Below are 23,336 nucleotides of genomic sequence, written 5' to 3'. Positions count from 1 at the left end.
GCATTGCAGTCAGATTCTTTACCATCTGAGCTACCAGGCTAATGCAGTTGATACATTAATGGATGTAAACTGGACAGCATTATCTTGTTGGGATTAAACTGCTGATTATTTGAGGTCATGCATGATTCTCATAATAGAACTTGACAGATTTATCAAAGAAGCTAAACTTAATGTTACAAAGCCAAAATTAGTTTTTCAATTATAGAATCTTTTGTTTTATAGGTTATTTGATAGTTTTGAAGTGTGTTACTATTTAGCTTTGATAGTCTCCATAAGTACTACAGATATTTATGTTAAAATAGTTGCTTACAAGATTTCTGGGACAAATTTTGAGCTTATATAATTTATGACTTAGAGGTTAACAGAGCTGAATTTTCTACCTTCTCTTCAACCATTTGCCTCTATCTGTGTGAAATTAAATTCAAAATGAGAGAATAACAAAAGCTTCTAGTTGTGACCTAATTCGAGGTTAAGTATAGGAAGATTGTCTAGCCTTAGCTGACATCCTCCATATTATGGATGCTTTAGTACTTTGGCTCAGAACAATAATGCTATAATATTTAAGAAAGACTAGATCATTCTATCGGAGAAGGCAATGGCACCCCAATCCAGTACTCTTGCCTGGACAATCCCATGGACGGAGGAGCCTGGCAGACTGCAGTCCATGGGGTCGCTAAGAGTAGGGCACGACTGAGCGACTTCACTTTTGCTTTTCACTTTCACGCATTGGAGAAGGCAATGGCACCCCACTCCAGTATTCTTGCCTGGAGAATCCCAGGGATGGGGGAGCCTGGTGGGCTGCCGTCTATGGGGTCGCACAGAGTTGGACACGACTGAAGCAACGCAGCAGCAGCAGCAGCAGATCACTCTATCGTGCTTATAGATCTCCTTATGAAATAATATGGGCTTCCCAGGTGGTGCAGTGGTAAAGAATCTGCCTGCCAGTGCAAGGGGGTGTAGCTCAGAGGTAGAGCTCATACTTCACATGTACAAGGCCCTGGGTTCATCCCCCAGCTCCTCCATCTGTGTCTTTTGGGCTTCCTTGGTGGCTCATATGGTAAAGAATCTGGAATGTGGGAGACCTGGGTTCAATCCCTGGGTTGGAAAGATCCCCTGGAGGAGGGCATGGCAACCCACTCCAGTATTCTTGCCTGGAGAATCCCCATGGACAGAGGAGCCTGATGGACTACAGTCCATGAGGTCCCAAAGAGTCAGTCATGACTGAGCAACTAAGCATAGCACAACCAGTGCAAGAGATGAAAGTGACGTGGGTGCAATCGCTGGATCAGGGAGGTCCCCTGGAGGAGGAAATGGCACCCCACTCCAGTATTCTTGCCTGGAAAATCCCATGGACAGAGGAGTCTGGTGGATAACAGCCATGGGGTCGCAAAGAGTCAGACATGACTGAGTGGCTGAGCACACATGAAATAATAAACATGTTTGAGCAAAGAAATCCTAGATCTTTATGCTTCTTCTCATTCCACCAAGGATCTTCGGGTGACATGTAGACTCAGCTGATTTATGTGAGTGTATCAGACTCAAAATCCTTGTAATTCAGAGGGTGACCAAAAGTGTACTGTTGGAACATTTACAAGCCTGATGGCCTAACAAGTAGACTCTAGTTTAACCTAAATTAGCCTGCTTGTCTTTTGCCATGACACACACTTTTTTTAATCGCCTGGGTCTATTCATCCAGAAAAGTAGAGGATGACTAGCCAGAGCCTAGTTTGGTGCTCAGCACTTTAACTTCCATCATTTCCAAATATCACATCTTCATATTTTCATTTTTCTTTAAAAAGTTTGTGAATAAGGTTTAAAATGAGTGCATAACACTTTGATTATTGTTTGCTTTGCGGGGGAGTGGGGGGATGCCATAGAAATAATTAAAATATGACATTTACTTTACTTCTTTTTCTTAGACTCTAAATGTAGCAGCAACCTTGTGAGTTAATGTTCAGTAAAACCTCAGTTTTTTTCTTACCGCTTCAACTTGTGTTCTTTTCCATTTGGAATGCAGCAGTCAAAAACTATAAACAGGAAGCAGCCTGGAAGATATCACCTGGACAACTACGAGCAATCAACACGACGTCTGCGTCCCATGGAGACGGAAGATGTTGCAATAAAGGTTATTTTATTTCCTGAATTTTTATACGAATAGAAACGTTGGTGTTACCATTTTATGGTGACATTCTGCCAAGTGTCCCACGTCGTGTCTTTAAAGTCTCTCTAGAGCGGTCACTCATCCTCATAACATTTTCAGAAAATATTCTGCTGAGTTTATGATTCCCAATGCTGCCTAGCCTCCCAACCACAGCTTTGCTCCAGGAGTATGTTTAAATAACTGAAAGATGAATCTTTCTTCTGAATCTGTGGAACACAGGATACACCTAGTATCCAGTGTATTTCCTCTCATACTCTAACTTCATCTACTCTGCGTTCATCTTCATAAATTAATTTATAAAGAATGCTGATATTATAGGTCCAGTTTTTAAGGAAGTAGATCACATACCAATTATCTTCAACCAGGAAAGCCTTAGACCAGGGCTGTGTGTGTCCACCCAGCTTCCCAATATGGCCTTTGACTCATCTCAAACTCAAACTTTTAAAAAAAATTTATTTTATCGAGGTATAGTTAATTTAGGCTTCCCAGGTGGATCTAGTGATAAAGAACTCACCTGCCAATGCAGGATGTGGGTTCGATCCCTGGGTTGGGAAGATCCCCTGGAGGAGGGCTTGGCAACCCACTCCAGTATTCTTGCCTGGAGAATCCCATGGACAGAGGAGCCCGGTAGGCTACTGTCCATAGGGTCACACAGAGTCGGACACGACTAAAGCAATTTAGCATGCACGCACACCCATGGTAGATTTATAAAGTTGTATTGATTTTTGCTGTATAGCAAAATGATTCAGTTTTATACAAACACACACATATATTCACATTCTTTTCACATTCTTTTCCATTTTAGTTTGTTACAGAATATTGAATACAGTTCCCTGTGCTATATAGCTCTATATTGCCCAGCGCAGGTAGAGTGAGAGGTGCTCAGGGAGGTGTACAGTTAAGCCAAGAGCCACATAGAATTCTTCTCTCTCCTCATTGCCTGATGTCGTACCTGTCCCACAATAGGCACTTAACAGTTGGAGTAAATGTGTTATTGGATGGAACAAGCTAATGCTGGCTTTCACTTTGTCATTAATTTGATGTGACTTTTGGGCAAAGTGCTTGTCTAAGCCATGGTTTGCCCCGTTGAGGTGGGGATGCCATACCTACCTCAAGTGTGATTACTTTGAGGATAAAATATATCACCTGTGAATTTCAAAGAGCTGTAGTGATTCTTAACCTTGGCTGTATGTTAGAATCACCTAGAAGTCTTTATATATGTAAAACCTGGGCATCATTTTTGAAAACAGCTCTAGTCATTCCCTAGACAATTATAATTTATCAATAGGATTTGAACTAAACTATGAAAAAATAAGTAATGAGAGACTAGAAAAGATCCTCTATGCTGCCAATTCACAAATATGCCCAGAAAACAATTTATATTAGTAACTAAAAAATCATTTTTTAATTGACATTTTCTATGCAATATTGTGGGAACCTAAAATATACATATTTTTCCATGTGCCTTATTCAGTTTATTTTTGTTTTGAATGGGAAAAAAGGCAGCTATCATGATTTTTTTCCTGCAGAATTAACCCTCAATGCACCAACTACCCCCCTCCAAAAAACCAAAACAAAACCCTGCATATCAATGGCCTAGAGTCCCCTGAATGGGCACGATAATTTCAACCTTGAATTCATTGTTTATTCATGGTGGAAATAGCTAAATGGTAATTAACTCATTTGTCTTTTTGAATCTTTTTTGTTGCAAAATAGAAAAGTAAATATAACATATATGTACTGTTAAATGAAAAAGTAAACATTTGTGCAACTATCACCAAGTAAAGAACATCACCAACTTCCTCCAAAGACCCTCCAACACACCTTGAACTTCACTCTCTTTATTCCTCAAAATATAATTACCACTTTGACTTTGATGGTCATCATTTCCTTAAACATTTTTGCTATGTATGCCTCCAGTATCCTTGGGCTTCCCTGGTAGCTCTGACAGTAAAGAATCCACCTGCAATGCTGGAGACCTGGGTTCCATCCCTGGATTGGGAAGATCCCCTGGAGGAAGGCATGGCAACCCACTCAAGTATTTGTGCCTGGAGAATCCCCATGGACAGAGGAGTCTGGCAGGCTACAGTCCATGTGGTCAAAAAGAGCCAGACAAGACTGAGCGACTAATCACAGCACAAGCATAGCGCATGCCTCCCTAAAGACGTACTTCACCTTTTTTCAAGTTTGAATATGTGCATGTATATGTGTGTGTTTTTCTTCTGCTGCTCAGCATTATGTGGATATAATTCATCCATTTTACTGTGTGAAGCTGTAATTCATTTATTCTCATCATTGTGTAGTGTTTCATTGTATGAACATCCCAGAATTTATTGATCCATTCTACTTTTGATGGGCTTTTGGTTAATTTTTATTTTGAAGCCTTTGTGAAAAATTGCTGAGTCATAGGATCTGTACATCCTCAGCTTTCCTTCATAATGGCCAATTTGTCTCCAAAGTGATTTTTCCAGTTTACACTTCCATTAACAGTGACTGAGAATTCCACCTGGTCTCCATCTTCCCCAGTGCTTCCAATATTTTGCAAAAATGCATGTTTTGTATTGGGAGGTAGTGCTATTGTATCTTGCTGTGGTTTTTATTTGCATTTTTCTGATTTCTAATGAGGTTGAGCACCTTTTCCAATGCATATATTGGCCATTTGTGTTTGGAGCTCCTTTTGTGAATTACCAGGTTATTCGTTCCTCTTTTTTAAAAAAAATCCTGAGTACTATTAATACTTCTTTGGCAGTTGTATATGTTGCAAAATTCTTTTCCCACTTTCCAACTTGCCTTTCCACTCTATGGTATTAGAAATTCTTAATTTTAATGTAGTCTAGTTCATAGAGCTTTTCCTTTATGGCTAATGCTTTGCTTTTTTGCCTCTTTTAAAAAAACTTTCTCTACCAAAAGTTATAAAGATGTTCTATACTGGTTCTTAAAAAATCTTTGAAGCTCTACCTTTTGCTTGTATTATTTTAATTGATTTAGAATTGAGTTTTGTGTTGGTAAGAAGTCAGGTTGAGATTTAGCATGGAAATCAGTAATAAATAATTTTAGCCATAAGTTTAGCAGTAGTAAACTTCCTGGTAGTAATTTTACTATACTCAGTAGTAAGTCAGTAAGGTCAGACTTCATTTTTTATGTGATGTTGTGTTGTCCTATATCAATGTATCATATATCAATGATACCATGTATCAATCACTGTCCCCACTGACTTTTAGTACCGTCTTGTCACATACATTTCCTTGTTTGTTTTTCTCTGATTTATTTGTCTGTTCAATATTCCACTGCTGTGATTATTACAGCTTTATAATAAATATTGACATTTTTTAGGACAAGTTCTTACACCTTATCTTTTTTCTTCTAAAATGTCTTAGCTATTGTTGGCCCTTTTGAGGGGAAAGAAACCTAGATCCTCCAGAGCTTACATTTCTTTTTGTACTTCTCTTAATACTTTCACTAGACATTTCCTTACTCCTTGATTTAATGAGATTTTTTTTTACCAACTATTTTATTCAGCATTTTTGCTTCGTTTCAGTGGGAGGAAATGGAAATGGTGTATGTAAGGTCCCACCTTTAAATTTTTAAACAATTATTTCATATTCAATATCCTGTAAATAAAACCACAAGAATATTGAAAGGAATATCAGAAAGAATATGCACATATGTAACTGAATGATTTTGCTAATACACCAGAAACTAGCACAACATTGTAAATCAATTATACTTCAAAAAGAAAACAATTATTTCAACTGAGGTGAAATTCACATAGCATTAAATTAACCATTTTCAAGTTAACAATTCAGTTGCATTTAGATTTACAGTGCTGTGCACCCATCCCCTCTATCTGGATACAAAATATTTTATCACCTCAAGAGGAAACCCCATAGCTATCAATCAGTCATTCCCCACATCCCCCTCTCTTGGGCCCCTACAACCTCCAATCTGCTTTCTGTCTCTGCAGAGTTACCTATTCTCGATATTTCATATAAATGGAATTATAGAGTAGGTGACTTGGTGACTTTTTGTGTCGTACTTGTTTCTGTCTTTACTTTTTTTCTTTTTTTTTAAATTTTGTTGTGGTGCTTGGACTTTCTCTAGTTACGATGTGTGAGCTTCTCTTACAGCACACAGGCTTAGTTGCCCTGGGGCATATGGGATCTTACTTCCCCTATCAGTTCAGTTCAGTTCAGTTTAGTTACTCAGTCGTGTCTGACTCTTTGCGACCCCATGAACTGCAGCATGCCAGGCCTCCCTGTCCATCACCAACTCCCAGAGTTCACTCAGACTCATGTCCATCGAGTCAGTGATGCCATCCAGCCATCTCATTCTCTGTCGTCCCTTTCTCTTCCTGCCCCCAATCCCTCCCAGCATCAAAGTCTTTTCCAATGAGTCAACTCTTCGCATGAGGTGGCCAAAGTACTGAAGTTTCAGCTTTAGCATCATTCCTTCCAAAGAAATCCCAGGGCTGCTCTCCTTCAGAATGGACTGGTTGGATCTCCTTGCAGTCCAAGGGACTCTCAAGAGTCTTTTCCAACACCACAGTTCAAAAGCATCAATTCTTCGGCGCTCAGCTTTCTTCACAGTCCAACTCTTACATCCATACATGACCACTGGAAAAACCATAGCCTTGACTAGACGGACCTTAGTCGGCAAAGTAATGTCTCTGCTTTTCAATATGCTATCTAGGTTGGTCATAACTTTTCTTTCAAGGAGTAAGCGTCTTTTAATTTCATGGCTGCAGTCATCATCTGCAGTGATTTTGGAGCCCAAAAAAATAAAGTCTGACACTGTTTCCACTGTTTCCCCATCTATTTCCCATGAAGTGATGGGATGGGACCAGATGCCATGATCTTTGTTTTTTGAAAGTTGAGCTTTAAGCCAACTTTTTCACTCTCCTCTTTCACTTTCATCAAGAGGCTTTTTAGCTCCTCTTCACTTTCTGCCATAAGGATGGTATCATCTGCATATCTGAGGTTATTGATATTTCTCCCGGCAATCTTGATTCCAGCTTGTGTTTCTTCCAGTCCAACGTTTCTCATGATGTACTCTGCATAGAAGTTAAATAAGCAGGGTGACAATATACAGCCTTGACGTACTCTTTTTCCTGTTTGGAACCAGTCATTTGTTCCATGTCCAGTTCTAACTGTTGCTTCCTGACCTGCATACAGGTTTCTCAAGAGGCAGGTCAGGTGGTCTGGTATTCCCATCTCTTTCAGAATTTTCCACAGTTTATTGTGATCCACACAGTCAAAGGCTTTGGCATAGTCAGTAAAGCAGAAGTAGATGTTTTTCTGGAACTCTCTTGCTTTTTCCATGACCCAGCGGATGTTGGCAATTTGATCTCTGGTTCCTCTGCCTTTTCTAAAACCAGCTTGAACATCAGGAAGTTCACGGTTCATGTATTGCTGAAGCCTGGCTTGGAGAATTTTGAGCATTACTTTACTAGCATGTGAGATGAGTGCAGTTGTTCGGTAGTTTGAGCATTCTTTGGCATTGCCTTTCTTAGGGACTGGAATGAAAACTGACCTTTTCCAGTCCTGTGGCCACTGCTGAGTTGTCCAAATTTGCTGGCATACTGAGTGCAGCACTTTCACAGCATCATCTTTCAGGATTTGAAACAGTTCAACTGGAATGCCATCACCTCCACTAGCTTTGTTCGTAGTGATGCTTTCTAAGGCCCACTTGACTTCACATTCCAAGATGTCTGGCTCTAGATGAGTGATCACACCATTGTGATTATCTGGGCCATGAAGATCTTTTACTTCTCCTACTTGAGATCAAACCCATGTCCCCTGCCTTGGAAGGTAACACTGGACCACCAGGGGGTTCCTGCCTTTACATTTTAATTCATTCTTTCCCTTTATCCTGTTCGTCATGCCTGTATCCCTTCATCCCTCCTAACACTGGTGCCAGCATAATGTGCTCCATGTATGCACAACTATACTTAGATCTTTGTAAAATATGTAGTATTGTCATGAGCGTTTATACTTTCAGTTTCCTGAAATTGTTTGCTCTAGCTCCACCATTGCATTCTGCTGTACACATTCCTGCCATTCGTTTGTCTCCTAATGATGGCTGCTGGGTTGGCCTCCATCCCTGCTCCATTGCAGACCATGCTGGGATGACCATCTTTGTACCTATCCTTTTAGGAAACTTGGCGGTGATTTATATATTAGCTGATTTTCCAAGGTCAAACAGCTAGCTGGGGAAACCAGAATTTTAACCCTGCCAGTAGAGAAGTGAGATGATTTTGTAAAAGGCAAGAGAGGATGGAACAGCCAATCACAGACAGACAAATTCCCTTGACCCTCCTCCTTCTCCTCCAGTGGATGCTGTTCTACCTTATACTTCTGTTGGGGACCAAAGCAGGAGATGACACTGGATTCTTCTGATTCTTCCCTGCTGTTTTCCAACCATGTCTTTCCTCTCTCACCCTCCTGTGAAGGTATAGTGTGTTCTACCTTTCTCATGTCTATGAGTAGAGGACTTAATCACTCCCCCACCTTCACTGAAGATTTGGGTGCTTGTTTCTGAGTCCAGCTTTCTGCCTTAATAAATGCCACAGCTGGATGTGATTTAAACTTCCAGATTCACAACCCATCTATTAATAGTATGTGTGTGTGCTCAGTCATGTCCAACTCTTTGCCACCCTGTGGGCTGTAGCCTGCCAGGCTCCCCTGCCCCTCACTATCTCCCAGAGTTTGCTCAAATTGTTGTTGTTGTAGTCGCTCAGTGGTGTCTGATTCTGCACTCGCATGGACAGTAGCCCATCAGGCTCCTCTGTCCATGGAATTTTCCACGCAAGAATACTAGAGTGGGTTGCCGTTTCCTTCTCCAGAAGATCTTCCTGACCCAGGGGTCAAACCTACGTCTCCTGCACTGGCAGGCAGGAGCTTTACCCCTGAGCCACCTGGGAAGCTCCCTGCATTTAGTATCCCAGCCCCCAAATCCCTTAATCAACCATGACTCCTTTTCCACAACCTCACCTGTGTTCACACTTGGCCACCACTTGGACGTGCAGCCCCTGTGGGATCTTTTAACCTGTGTTATACCAGCAGTCACTGGCAGCACAGTCCTATCCTCCAGCTCTCCCAGAGCTTCCCCTTCACTGGCGTTGGCTTTTAAGCTCCTTGAAACCTACAGTAATTTGAGCCCCGCCTTTTCTCCCAGCACTTTCGCATCCTCCTGGAACTATCCAACTTTGTGTCTTCTGTGCTCCTATACCCAGGCTGCTGTGCTCTGTGGAGGAGATGACTCAGTGGTACAAGCTGGCACGGCCAGAGCCTCATTACCTCCACCCTCGGCTGACCCTCTGTGGTCCTTGGCAATCCTTTCCCATGCCTTCCCTCAGTGATTCTCCATCTGCTCAGTAGCTCTTCGTCTGTCACCTGTCTCCTCTCATCTCCTTCTCTCTCCTTCTGCCTCCTCATTCTGAAGATAACTTCCCTCCCAATCCACTGAAGACATAAAAGCTGTCATGGAGGGCCTCTCAGTTCCATGCTGGCCCTCTCACCAGCTAATCTGTATTTGTACCATGTTTAGGCCTCTTTCGACTCTCCCCGAGGAAGAGGGATTCTCAGCTTTGGAGACCAGATTTTCTTTAAGCACCCTTTGTCACTTAGTCACACGTGGTGGGCTACAGTCCATAGGTTTGCAAAGAGTCAGACATGACTGAAGCAACCTAGCGTACGTGCACACTGTATCTTAAACCTCTGCCCTAGCCAGATCTATTCATTATTTCCCACAACATATTTTATGGTTTTCTGATCATGGGCCTGTTCTCATTGAGCTCTTCACCTGTGTTGAATTTCAGCATGTTTTCTAAAACTAGCTAAGTGACTTTCTTTTCCAAAATGTTTCCTTTTGTTTTATCTCTGATGTCAGTGATTTTCCTTATGAACTGCTATTACACTTTTGTCTGTCCATTCATGTTAATTGCTCAGTTGTGTCCAACTCTTTGCAACCCCATGGACTGTAGCCTGCCAGATTCCTTTGTCCATGGAAGTCTTCCAGGCAAAAATACTGGAGTGGGTAACCATTCCTTTATCCATGGAATCATAATGACCCAGAGATCAAACCTGTTTCTCCTGCATTGCAGACAGATTCTTTACTGTCTGAGCCATGAGAGAATCCCCAAAGAACCTGTTCTTAGGATAATTATGATCCATCGAGCCCTGAATTATGGCCCCAGCATGCTCCCACGGCATGCCTCTCTATTCATTACTTAGCCCATATTCTCATGTCTTGGTTTAACTACACAATTGACTCTAAGCTCCAGGAAGGCAGGGAGAATACATTATATCATCTTTGTAGCCCACATCAGTCCTAATGCAGAGCTTCACATGGACTGAATGCTCAGCAGATATTTATAAAGTGATCAATAATTCAGTCCTTCCAGGCTAATTTCCTCCCAGGACTAATTTCATGGATATTTATGTAGATATTAATTTATTATTACTAACATTATATTAACATATAGATTAGATATTATTAAATGCCATACATTTGCCAAGCTAAAGAAAACATATATGGAAAAACATGGCCTAACCTTATCAGGTAACTTTTGCACTCTTAAGTTGTTCATTTTAAGAGCTTTTAAAGGATTTTTTAGTTATAATTTTGACATTACCAATTTATTCTGCAAAATTCCTAAACAAAAATGTGCTTAGAAATTTCATTCCTTCGGGCTTGGAGACAAAATATTAATTTATGAGCAAAGTGCAGCCTTACTGTAGTTTCCTCTAATTTTTCAGGCACTCTCTCTCCTCTCATGTGTCACTGTTAACCTTTCCAGTTCTTGGGTTCTGTTATACTTCTTTTGTTTCCATTTTTGTAACTAATAAAACTGTCAAGTTTTCTTGATGCTTATTGAAACAATTGACTGCTGCAGTTCAGTTCAGTTGCTCAGTCGTGTCTGACTTTTTGCGACCCCATGAACTGCAGCATGCCAGGCCTCCCTATCCATCACCAACTCCCAGATTTCACTCAAACTCACGTCCATCAAGTCAGTGATGCCATCCAGCCATCTCATCCTCTGTTGTCCCCTTTTTCTCCTGCCCCTAATCCCTCCCAGCATCACGGTCTTCTCCAATGAGTCAACTCTTTGCATGAGGTGGTCAAAGTACTGGAATTTCAGCTTTAGCATCATTCCTTCCAAAGAAATCCCAGGGCTGATCTCCTTCAGAATGGACTGGTTGGATCTCCTTGCAGTCGAAGGGACTCTCAAGAGTCTTCTCCAAAACCACAGTTCAAAAGCAGCAATTCTTCGGCACTCAGCTTTCTTCACAGTCCAACTCTCACATCCATACATGACCACTGGAAAAACCATAGCCTTGACTAGACGGACCTATGTTGGCAAAGTAATGTCTCTGCTTTTCAATATGCTATCTAGGTTGGTCATAACTTTCCTTCCAAGAAGAAAGCATCTTTTAATTTCATGGCTGCAGTCACTATCTACAGTGATTTTGGAGCCCCAAAATAAAGTCTGACACTGTTTCCACTGTTTCCCCATCTATTTCCCATGAAGTGATGGGACCAGATGCCATGATCTTCATTTTCTGAATGTTGAGCTTTAAGCCAAATTTTTCACTCTTATCTTTCACTTTCAAGAGGCTCTTTAGTTCCTCTTCACTTTATGCCATAAGGGTGGTATCATTTGCATATCTAAGGTTATTGATATTTCTCCCAGCAATCTTGATTCCAGCTTGTGCTTCTTCCAGCGCAGCGTTTCTCATGATGTACTCTGCATAGAAGTTAAATAAGTAGGGTGACAACATACAGCCTTGACGACATACTCCTTTCCCTATTTAGAACCAGTCTGTTGTTCCATGTCCAGTTCTAATTATTGCTTCCTGACCTGCATGTAGGTTTCTCAAGAGGCAGGTCAGGTGGTCTGGTATTCCCATCTCTCTCAGAATTTTCCACAGTTTATTGTGATCCACACAGTCAAAGGCTTTGGCATAGTCAGTAAAGCAGAAGTAGATGTTTTTCTGGAACTCTTTTGCTTTTTCGATGATCCAGCAGATGTTGGCAATTTGATCTCTGGTTCCTCTGCCTCTTCTAAAACCGGCTTGAACATCTGAAAGTTCACGGTTCACGTATTGCTGAAGCCTAGCTTGGAGAATTTGACTGCTTAGGATGATTCTAAGATCTTTTTCTTCGCTGTCTTACTGATTGTTGAGGTGTATTCCTTACTGCCAAATTCAAACTTAAATTGAAAAAAGTAGGGAAAACCACTAGAACATTCAGGTATGACCTAAATCAAATCCCTTGTAATTATACAGTGGAAGTGACAAAAAGATTCAAGGAATTAGATCTGATAGACAGAGTGTCTGAAGAACTATGGATGGAAGTTCGTGACATTGTACAGGAGACAGTAATCAAGACCGTCTCCAAGAAAACGAAATGCAAAAGGGTTGTCTGAGGAAGCCTTACAAATAGCTGAGAAAAGAAGAGAAGCTAAAGGCAAAGGAGGAAAGGAAAGATAACCCTATCTGAATGCAGAGTTCCAAAGAATAGCAAGGAGAGACAAGAACACCTTCCTCTATGATCAGTGCAAAGAAATAGAGGAAAACAATAGAATGGGAAAGACTAGAGATCTCTTCAAGAAAATGAGAGATACCAAGGGAATATTTCATGTAAAAATAGGCACAATAAAGGACAGAAATTGTATGGCCTTAACAGAAGCAGAAGATATTAAGAAGAGGTGCCAAGAATACACAGCAAAACTATACAAAAAAGATCTTCATGACTCAGATAACCACGATGGTGTGATCATTCACCCACAGCCAGACATCCTGGAATGTGAAGTCAAGTGGGCCTTAGGAAGCATCACTATGAACGAAGCTAGTGGAGGCGATGGAATTCCAGTTGAGCTATTTCAAATCCTGAAAGATGATGCTGTGACAGTGCTGCACTCAGTATACCAGCAAATTTGGAGAACTCAGCAGTGGCCACGGGACTGGAAAAGGTCAGTTTTCATTCCAGTACCAAATAAGGGCAAAGCCAAAGAATGCTCAAAGTACCACACAATTGCATTCATCTCACACACTTCCCCAGTGGCTCAGAGGGTAGAGCATCTGCCTGCAATGTGGGAGAGCTGGGTTCAATCCCTGGATTGGGAAGATCCCCCGGAGAAGGAAGTGGCAACCCACTCCAGTACTCTTGCCTGGAAAATCCCACGGACGGAGAAGCCTGATAGGGTACAGTCCATGGGGTCACAAAGAGTTGGACATGACTGAGTGCTTCACTTTCACGGGCTAGCAAAGTAAAGCTCAAAATTCTCTAATTCAGACTTCAAAAGTACATGAACTATGAACTTCCAGACGTTCAAACTGAATTTAGAAAAGGCAGAGGAACCAAAGATCAAATTGCCAACACCTGTTGGATCATAGGAAAAAACAAGCGAATTCCTGAAAAAAACATCTACTTCTGCTTTATTGATTATACCAAAGCCTTTGACTGTGTAGATCACAACAAACTGTGGAAAATTCTTCAAGAGATGGGAATACCAAACCACCTTACCTGCCACTTAAGAAATCTGTATGCAGGTCAGGAGGCAGTAGTTAGATCTGGACATGGAACAACAAACTGGTTCAAAATAGGGAAAGGATTACATCAAGACTGTATATTGTCATCCTGCTTATTTAACTTATATGCAGAGTACATCATGAGAAACGCTGGGCTGGATGAAGCACAAGTTGGAATCAAGATTGCTGGGAGAAATATCAATAACCTCAGATACGCAGATGATACCACCTTTATGGTAGAAAGTGAAGAGGAACTAAAGAGCCTCTTGATGAAGGTGAAAGAAGAGAGTGAAAAAGCTGGCTTAAAATTCAACGTTCAAAAAACTAAGATCATGGCATCTGGTCTCATCATTTCATGGCAAATAGATGGGGAAACAGTGGAAACAGTGACAGACTTTATTTTCATGGGCTCCAAAATCACTGTAGATAGTGACTGCAGCCATGAAATTAAAAATGCTTGCTCTTTGGGAAAAAAGCTATGACCAACTTAGACAGCAGATTAAAAGGCAGAGACATTACTTTGCCAACAAAAGTCCATTTAGTCAAAGCTATGGTTTTTCAGTAGTCATGTATGAATGTGAGAGTTGTACTATAAAACAAGTTGAACGCCAAAGAATTGATTCTTTTGAACTATGGTGTGCGAGAACACTCCTGAGAGTCCTTTGGACTGCAAGGAGATCCAACCAGTCCATTGTAAAGGAAATCAATCCTGAATATTCATTGGAAAGACTGATGCTGAAGCTGAAACTACAATTCTTTGGCCACCTGATGGGAAGAACTGACTCATTTGAAAAGGCCCTCATGCTGGGAAAGATTGAAGGTCAGAGGAAAAGGGGACGACAGAGGTTGAGATGGTTGGATGGCATCAGTGACTCAATGGACATGAGTCTGAGCTAGTTCTAGGAGTTGGTGATGGACAAGGAGGCCTGGTGTGCAGCAGTGCATGGGTTCACAAAGAGTCAGATAGGACTGAGGGACTGAACTGAACTGAACTGAACCACCAAGTACTGTTGCTTCATTTCTGTACTTTTTTCCTTCCTCTCCTCTCCTCCTTCAAGATCAATGAATAGCAGTAAGTCCACATAGTTCAGGAAATTCATTCATTACAAAGCCTTCGTCCTTAGCTAACAAGTCATTTGCTGCAATAATTTGTAGTTAATTCTCTTCTTGACTTTACATCACCCGGTTTCTGGCAATTGCAGCAGTGAGAGAATAATCCATATCAGAGTTACATTGGATAATATTAGAGTGATTGCTTTTTAAAGAATGTTCACATATAAACGATCCAGTTATCGCACACTTTCAGGGAAAATTACTGTAATTTTTAGCATTCTTCATAATATCACTGATTTAAAGACCTTCTCCCTTCCATTCTTTTGGTTTTTCATCTATGCCTCTAAATAGTTATAACTCTAAATTAGAATTTTACCACTGTGTATTCTCTGTGTTGAAAGTCTTCCAGTGCTTTATAAAGAAAATTTATTTTAATTGGACTTATCCTGTGACACCACATATTTATGTAGTGTTATAATTTCTGTACCCTTATTTTCTAGGTCACAAATGGGTACTTTTCATGGGGCAGTGGTTTAGCAACCTTATCCAATATCGATATTCGAATTCCAACAGGTAAGAATCATTTATTACTAGTTTTTAACTGTTTTTTTTTAAGGAACAAATTTATTTTTGTGAATTCAGGGGGAAAACATTTGTCACCTCCAAAGCATTAATTCTTTCATTTGAATAATTCAATATGAAATAATATAAAGCCACATTGTGAACTGGCATCAAGTTTGTAGCTGTTCATTATCATGACCGTGGTTTTCCAAGATAATTGAGCCTAACAAAAGGAAAGACTTTTTAAAGACAAACATTACTGATAGTTATCTGTTTGCACTATGGAGCTCATGAATCCCTGTATCTCTGAGAGAATGACTGGGAATTATAAGACCTGCCTATCACTACAGAGTGGGGACCTTGAACAAATTATTTATCATCCAAATGAACTGTTTTTAGTTTATTTGCTGATTTGTGGCATTTAAATAATGGAGTAGTTGATTTCTCATTTTGTTCAAGAAAGATTTTAAAGAAATAGTGTTTGAGAAAATAGTCAAAGAAAACTGATGAAGTTTTCAAATATTTAAGACTCAAATACCCCATAGTGTTTACTAAAATATTTGGATAATTGAATATAAATATTTTTTGACTTGGCCTCATGGTCAATAACTTGTAATTTTTCTATTAAACATGCAAATCAAAGTAAGAACTGATTAAAGTGATTAATCACTTTAATCTTAATTATCTGTTTTAGTCAAAATTACCTTTTTCTCCAGAATGAATTGAATAATAAAGATAATACTAATCTAGGTGACTTAGGCAAGTATTTCACTGCTGCTTTTACTAGAGTCAGTTATTCTCATAATTTAAAAATAGTACATCAAGGGACTTCCCTGGTAGTCCAATGGCTAAGACTTCAAGGGCTGAGTTTGATCACTGGTCAGGGAACTAAATCCCCCATACCACAGCTAAGACCTGGAACAGCCAAATAAATAAATATTTTTAAAAATAGCATATCAAGACCTATAGATTTTAATTTTCCTTTCCTTTTCCAGAAACCTTACGTATCAGGAAAAGGAGCTGTTTAGAATACTATTACTGGGGACCAAAACTGGGCCATAGATTGTGAAACATCAGCCTTTTCTAAATGTGTTTTGATTTTATTTTATAAGTCAGTTCCTTCTCATCCTGTTATTATCCTTTGTTTCTTTTCTCTAGGTCAGTTAACCATGATTGTGGGCCAAGTGGGATGTGGGAAGTCCTCTCTTCTCCTTGCCATCCTCGGAGAGATGCAGACCTTGGAAGGAAAAGTTCACTGGAGCAAGTATGTGTATTTTTAATCAGTTTCTGTTGGTGTCACACATCCGATGATCTCCCAAGGGAAGGAATGAGAACAGTAGATTCCCATGTTCGAGGTCTGAGGGGCCCTTGGAAAAAGCACAGCTTTTAAAAAACAAATTAGTGGAAACTTTAAATGTTATAAATTTAAAAAGACAAAACAATTCACAATAGAAGTTTATATTATGTATAAACTAATATATTGCTTTTAGCAAGATTGGGATTGTAAAGGTAAATTTTGAAAGTTAAATGGACAACACAGATAAATAAAGTTTAAAAATTTATCCTATAATCAAAGAAAATTTGCACTATTTATAAAGTTTAAATGCACACAGAGCTTTAGTGGTCCAGTGTTCAGAGAAGAAATATCAAATAATCTTTTTGAAACTCTTCCTAAGAGACTGAGAAATCATCCATTTCTCTTCACATCCAACTTAAACTAGAAACTTGAAGTGTCTAGTTAGGGATGTAGCTATGTCAGACTAGTGTGCTGGCATCCACAAAGATGTTGTGCTTCTTATGAATGTTTCAGTGGTTGTTTTGGGTTCTTAAAGTTTTTCTAGAGATATATTTGTGCTCTGTAGGATTCATGAGTAATAATGCCTGGAGCACTCCAACAAAGGTAGTTGCATGAATTAATGGAGCTATCTGGGCATCAGTCCAATAAAAATGTTGGCTGAATGCTTCCTTGAGGGGAAAGGATATTGAGAACAGGATAGCTATAAGCAATTGATGCTGGTTAAATAGAACATCTTCCTTTTTCTTTTCCACTTCCACTTGCTTTTGAACTGTCAGCTGTGTGCCTTTGAGAGAGGAAGAAAAAGACTTCAAGGGGCAAGTTTACTTCAATGTAAAGAGTCAGTTTTCAAGTAATGTAATCCTTTTTTGGATAGACTGATGTTGAGTATGATTAGCAAGCCCTTGATAATAAAGTCTCTGCATTTAATGCTGATATCTCAGACCTATGCTGTACACTTTCCTTAAGATCAAAGTACAATATGTAATTCTTAATTTCTATGCAACTGTATATTTGAATACCTTTATTTTGTGTTGGGAACAATGGGAATAAATGGAGTCAGTTAATATTGTAGTAATAAGGTGACTCAGGAATATACAATTGTGTAATAATGAATAAGTCATATTTATTTATTTAGTTTGATCTACCTGGTAGACAGGCTTCCCAGGTGGTACTAGTGATAAAGGACCCGCCTGCCAGTGCAAGAGACAAAAGAGACTTGGGTTCGAGCCCTGGGTCAGGAAGTTCCCTGGAGGAGGGCATGGCAACCCACTCCAGTATTGTTGCCTAGAGAATCCCACGGACAGAGGAGCCTGGTGGGCCACAGTCCATGGGGTCACAAAGGGTAGGACATGACTGAGCGACTTAACATGCACACACACACCTAGTAGAACACCCCAACCTCCACAGTCATTATGGAGAAATTGCTAATAGCTTATCGATGATACTGGACTGTAGACTTTCAGTCCAATCACTGCAGTGATTTTCATCCAGGTTATCCCCAGAGAACACTGGACAATGTCTAGAAAGATTTTTTGGTTGTCATACTAAGGGAATTGGTCTGCTTACTGATCTAGTTGGTGGTGGCCAGTTCAATTCAGGTCAGTCGCTCAGTCGTGTCCGACTCTTTGCAATCCCATGAACCGCAGCACGCCAGGCCTCCCTATCTGTCACCAACTCCCAGAGTCCACCCAAACCCATGTCCATTGAGTTGGTGATTCCATCCAACTATCTCATCCTCTTTTGTCCCCTTCTCCTCCTGCCCTCAATCTTTTTCAGCATCAGGGTCTTTTCCAATGAGTCAGCTCTTCGCATCAGGTGGCCAAAGTATTGTAGTTTCAGCTTCAACATCAGTCCTTCCAATGAACACCCAGGGCTGATCTCCTTTAGGGTGGACTGGTTGGATCTCCTTGCAGTCCAAGGGACTCTCAAGAGTCTTCTCCAACACCAAATTCAAAAACATCAATTCTTCGGCACTCAGCTTTCTTTATAGTGGCCAGAAATGCTACTATATATCCTCCAACACAGGACAGCCCTCCACAAGAATCCGCCTGCAATGCAGGAGACCTGGGTTCTATCCCTGGTTGGGAAGATTCCCTGGAGAAGGGATTGGCAATCCACTCCGGTATTCTTGTCTGGAGAATTCCATGGACAGAGGAACCTGGCAAGCTACACTCCATGGGGTCGCAAAGAGTTAGGCACAATTGAGCAACTAACACACACATCCTCCAACACACAGGACAGCCCTCCACATCAGGGAATTATCTGGCTCCAAGTGTTAGGTGTGCTGGGAGACCTTGCCCTAGATTTGCACAAGTCCATTTACTTCTTATTGTAAGTTCTGCTGTGGCCTAATCTACTGTTAACATACACAGACATCTCTTCAGAATGAGTCAAAACTATTTACAGGCATTTTGAGAATAGGTTCTATTTTAAACTCCAATTAAGAGACGGAAATGCTTGGATGTGAAATTTGAGCTGGAAACAGCTGAACTGTAAATCCTATTTTTGGTATCGTTGGTGAAAGAAGAAAGCTGAGAAATGTGGAGGGTACAGTTTATTCCTGTTGAAATTGTAGACATGAAACTGTTTAGTGTGTATTCAGCAGTGAGCTCGGTGAATAACTGCCCCTTGCAGTTTCATTCACGAGGGGGTCCTATTGATCGCTAAAGCCAGATGCTATGGTGACGTGTGCACTACCACCATCACCTTCCATCTTGGATGGATGCAGGTTTTGAGGAGCAGGTTTTACTGAATTAAATTATGTCATGTGACGTGTATGGCCATAATGAAGTTATTTGGGTTTTGTTTTTACCTGGTTTTATTAGCATTAAAACAGAAAGAATTAGAGACCATGACAGAAAAAGCTTGAGATTTTATTTTCATACCTCTAGAATGTTCTTATGAGCTAGTCTTCTCTAGTATTACTCCTCTGGGCCAAATTCACTCCCAGTATTATCATTAAGAATTATTATCATTTTGTTAATAGATGAATAAATGATTTGGGAATTAGGAAAGCATTTTACACAGTCTGTTTATTTATTGAGTTTTCTAAACAAGCTACGTACATGTATATAAGTATACACATATATATTTTAGACAAATTTATGCCATTTATAGCCTGATTTCTTCAAGGTTGTAAAGTATTTTATTTAATAAAACATATATAATAAAGCTTGAAAAACAAAGATATCAAGAAAGAAAATAAGGTTTAAATAATAATCTGAGCAATTAATAGGTAGAAATGCATGTATTGGAGTCCTGCATATTTATAAAACATAGGCCACAAATTCTACTCTGAGTTCCATGGAAGCTAGTCAAAGAGAGAAGTATGAGATTAAAAACAGACATATACTTAATAAAGATTAAGATTTTTTTTAAGAAATAGAAAAGAAATATCTCCCATAATCCTAATTTTAAAAAAGGTAAGAAAAGGTTATATCTTAAAGTCAGAGTCAATAAAATGAAAATATGAGAAAGGATTTAAGAAAATTCTAAGTATTTATAAAATCACTATAATTTAAAAATCATCTCTTTATGAATACTTGCCTTAAGAATATCCCATCTCTTCACAGCAGAACTATTCTTCAAAAAAATATTTGGGTTGGCTCTGACACACACACAATAAAAACTAACTCCTAAAAGATTGGATAAGCTAATAAAAAAATTCTATTTTTCTTTATTTACAAGAACTACTTAATTTTTTTCCATGAAATCCATGATTATCTGATAAAATATATTTTCAAATCAAGAGTGCTTAGAGGATGCTGACCTTTTTTAAAGAGTTATTTGCAATAACTCCTTATTCTGGGAAAAATAACTGTTGCACCTATTCCAATAAGGAAAGTTATATAAATGTTATTAGAATAAAGCTAATTTAGAGATTATCCATATTGATAGGTTGATTTTGTGTAAATGCTGAGAAGTACTTTATCTTGGACTGAATTGTTTGCTGTTTTTTAAAGCTCAAGACAAAATGAAGTGAAACAGTAAATGGTATGGTAAAGTACCAAGCACCTTGCTGTCATTCTTTCATCACTGCCTGTATCTCTGGTTGCATGAATTTTATTTTTAAATGTGTCCTCATGGTTGGCAGGAACAAAGTGCTGTAAAGTACTCTGTCCTGTTGCAGGAAGAAATATTTACTTTGGACGGGAGAGAAGGCACTGGTCCTCATGCAGGACAGACCTACATGGGTAGAATTCGGTACATAAAATTCATCTAAATATAGATGCTTCCTCGGCAATTGCTACCTTTAGTGTAGTCTGACGTGCAGTAGCCCCAGAAGAGAAAGAAGAGAGAGATGAGGGAGGGACTGAAAAATTCTCCAAGCTTGTCGGAAGGCCAGGGTTCTTGCTCCTGCATCTGGTGTGCTCTGTATTTGTTGAAAAGCAAATGTTCTGCCTGATTGAAGTTGTCCTTTCCTAGTTGTCATGATAAATAATAATTCCTACTGATATCCCAGGAACTAGAACTCAGCAAAGCACTTCACCTGTTGGATGGTCCAGGGAGGGAGTCCAGAATATGTAATAATCCCAGTAATTATATAAGACGTAACCATCACTTATCTCTGGCTTCCCTTACTTTTTCTTCCACCTTGCCCATGCCATCAGCCATCCTGTTAGACGCCATCTGTTGTGATGGTCTATTTTCTGATGTCTTAGTGTAACTGCCTTTATAGCAGTGGCTCAATTACGCTAAGACTTGCCAGGCATGAAGGGATAATAACACGAGTCAGCTTTCCTGGATCAGACATAACATAGCATGTTTGTGCCCACATCTAGCTTCCCTTCTTCCAAATACTGTTCCGGATTTCAGCCTGCAGAAGTCACTCTTTCCCATTCCATAAGATACCAACCATGAACTTGGAAGCTGGTAGAATACCCAGTTTTAACTTTTACTGTTGAAGGAAAATACACACAAATCCTGCATGCAAAAGTGAAATTGGATGCTATTTTCCAGGGGGGGATTTTCCACCTGACGTGTTTTAAATTCAGGTGTTTCAGAAATGATGGAGTTCACCTAAAATATTAAAACTTAGAATAATAAAATCAATAAGTCCTTAGGTGTATTTTTCCCCTTGCTATAGGTATAACTAAATTTAGTCAAATGCCTCATTTTACATTAATCATATAAATCAGTAATTAATTATACCCAAATGTTACAATGTGACCTATGTGCAGGTCTGTCTTTCTTTCCAGTTCCTTAAAGACCAGGCTGTGTCTCAACCCTTCAAGTTTAGAGTCTAAAAAGTATTTCTTCCTCTCTTGCCTTAGGGTAACTAATAAGGAATTTAAATAGATTAAATTTGAATTTTAACGGTAGGGAGTGCCTGGAGATATCAAATTCTAATATAGACTAGGAAAATATTCCATAAAGGTTATCCAAACTTATACAGCTAGTTGGAGCAAAGTTGGGGCTAGAATATGGCTATTGTGTGAACCCAAATTTTGTATGAAGGAGAACAGTGCTATCTTTTGGAAGCTTAATTATTTCCTAGTTGATGAGGATGTAAAAGAAGACTGTCATTTATCTGGTTTGTCTTTGGGATTAGTATCAACAACCATTTGAATGTGTAGCTATTTAATATATACAATGTTTATCTCTTACCTGATATGTACACGCATTCATCCTATATTTATATTTCATAATTAATGAACATTGTTTGCCATACTTGCAGTGTAAATGAATCTGAACCTTCTTTTGAAGCGACCAGAAGGTATTATTTCTATTTTAATCTGCGTTTAATAAGAATAACTACCTTCCTCAGACTTTTCCTGATATTCCATTTCTTACTCCTAATCATTTTATTCATTCTGATAATGTACAAAGTTGTTTATTAAAATGGACTAGTAAATTTCTGATCGCGGTAGTTCCCAACATCTGGCAGCTGCTAAAAGAATTAATTTGCTGAACTAAATGGCCCAACATGTCAATTGTTGTCTTCTCCATGAGTCACACAGATCTCAACTTTGACTAAAACTCAGCAGTTCTTAACAAATTGGATTTGGGATTTCATAAAATAAAGATGAAAGAATTATTATGTATATTATTTATGAGTTAAACAGTGATGAAATCTGCCTGGAAGCTAGAACTGGAGAACCAAGTACTTCATCTATTTAAAAAAGAAAAGAAAACCTTAAAGAATGGGGGTGGGGACAGGAGGGGAGCAGACATGCCAGAGGTTGGGAACCACTGTTTTAATGCACAGATGGTTATCTAAGAGACTACTAGCATACTATATATTATCACGTCCTCTAAACTCCTAAGACGTTATGTTTCAGGATGATCACTGGTTACTTCTAACTACCTTTTTTCTACACTTTATTCTCTTTTAACCTTAATTCCTAAATTAGTACTTACAGACCATAACTAACTATGAAAGTGTGAATTTTAAGCTGACCCCTTCCCTACCCCAAGCTCATCATCCTCTTTATCTTCAACTCACATGCATTTTCCTAATTACTGCAAATTAAAATATGATGTATGGACATCTGGTAGAGTTTGCAAGCCAAAAAATGGGGCACAGGGAGGAGGCTATCATTTTTTAAAAATAAACTGTTTCAATAGGTATTGAAATACATGGTTTTTAGATGTGTAGTTATTTCATTATTAAAATTGACTCCTCAAAATTATTCTTTGCTTTGAAATAGTTACATTATCTATTACCTTAAAACGTGTTCATGTGAGTAAGCCACAAACACATAATTACAGTATCAGTTCACATCATTTTAAA

At 39.3% G+C, this 23,336-nt stretch overlaps 1 protein-coding gene across 9 annotated transcripts in view; it reads left to right on the top strand.

The window, feature by feature from the left end:
- ABCC9 (ATP binding cassette subfamily C member 9) overlaps positions 1 to 23,336 on the top strand; it is a 159,377-nt gene that overhangs the window by 54,305 nt on the left and 81,736 nt on the right. For 7 of the 9 annotated variants that reach the window (XM_040235321.1, XM_040235320.1, XM_040235322.1 and 4 more), the window contains 4 exons: positions 2,018 to 2,125; positions 15,246 to 15,318; positions 16,465 to 16,570; positions 22,281 to 22,319. In XM_040235321.1, the coding sequence (XP_040091255.1) occupies positions 2,018 to 2,125; positions 15,246 to 15,318; positions 16,465 to 16,570; positions 22,281 to 22,319 (326 nt within the window). The remainder of the gene's footprint in view (positions 1 to 2,017; positions 2,126 to 15,245; positions 15,319 to 16,464; positions 16,571 to 22,280; positions 22,320 to 23,336) is intronic. The other 2 variants (XM_040235325.1, XM_040235326.1) reach the window with 1 other exon arrangement.

The sequence above is a fragment of the Oryx dammah genome, unplaced genomic scaffold (assembly GCF_014754425.2).
Source record: "Oryx dammah isolate SB20612 unplaced genomic scaffold, SCBI_Odam_1.1 HiC_scaffold_29, whole genome shotgun sequence".
Classification (NCBI taxonomy): Eukaryota; Metazoa; Chordata; class Mammalia; order Artiodactyla; family Bovidae; genus Oryx; species Oryx dammah.
Note: the sequence above shows the minus strand (reverse complement) of the source record. Positions and strands in the feature narration are given on the sequence as shown.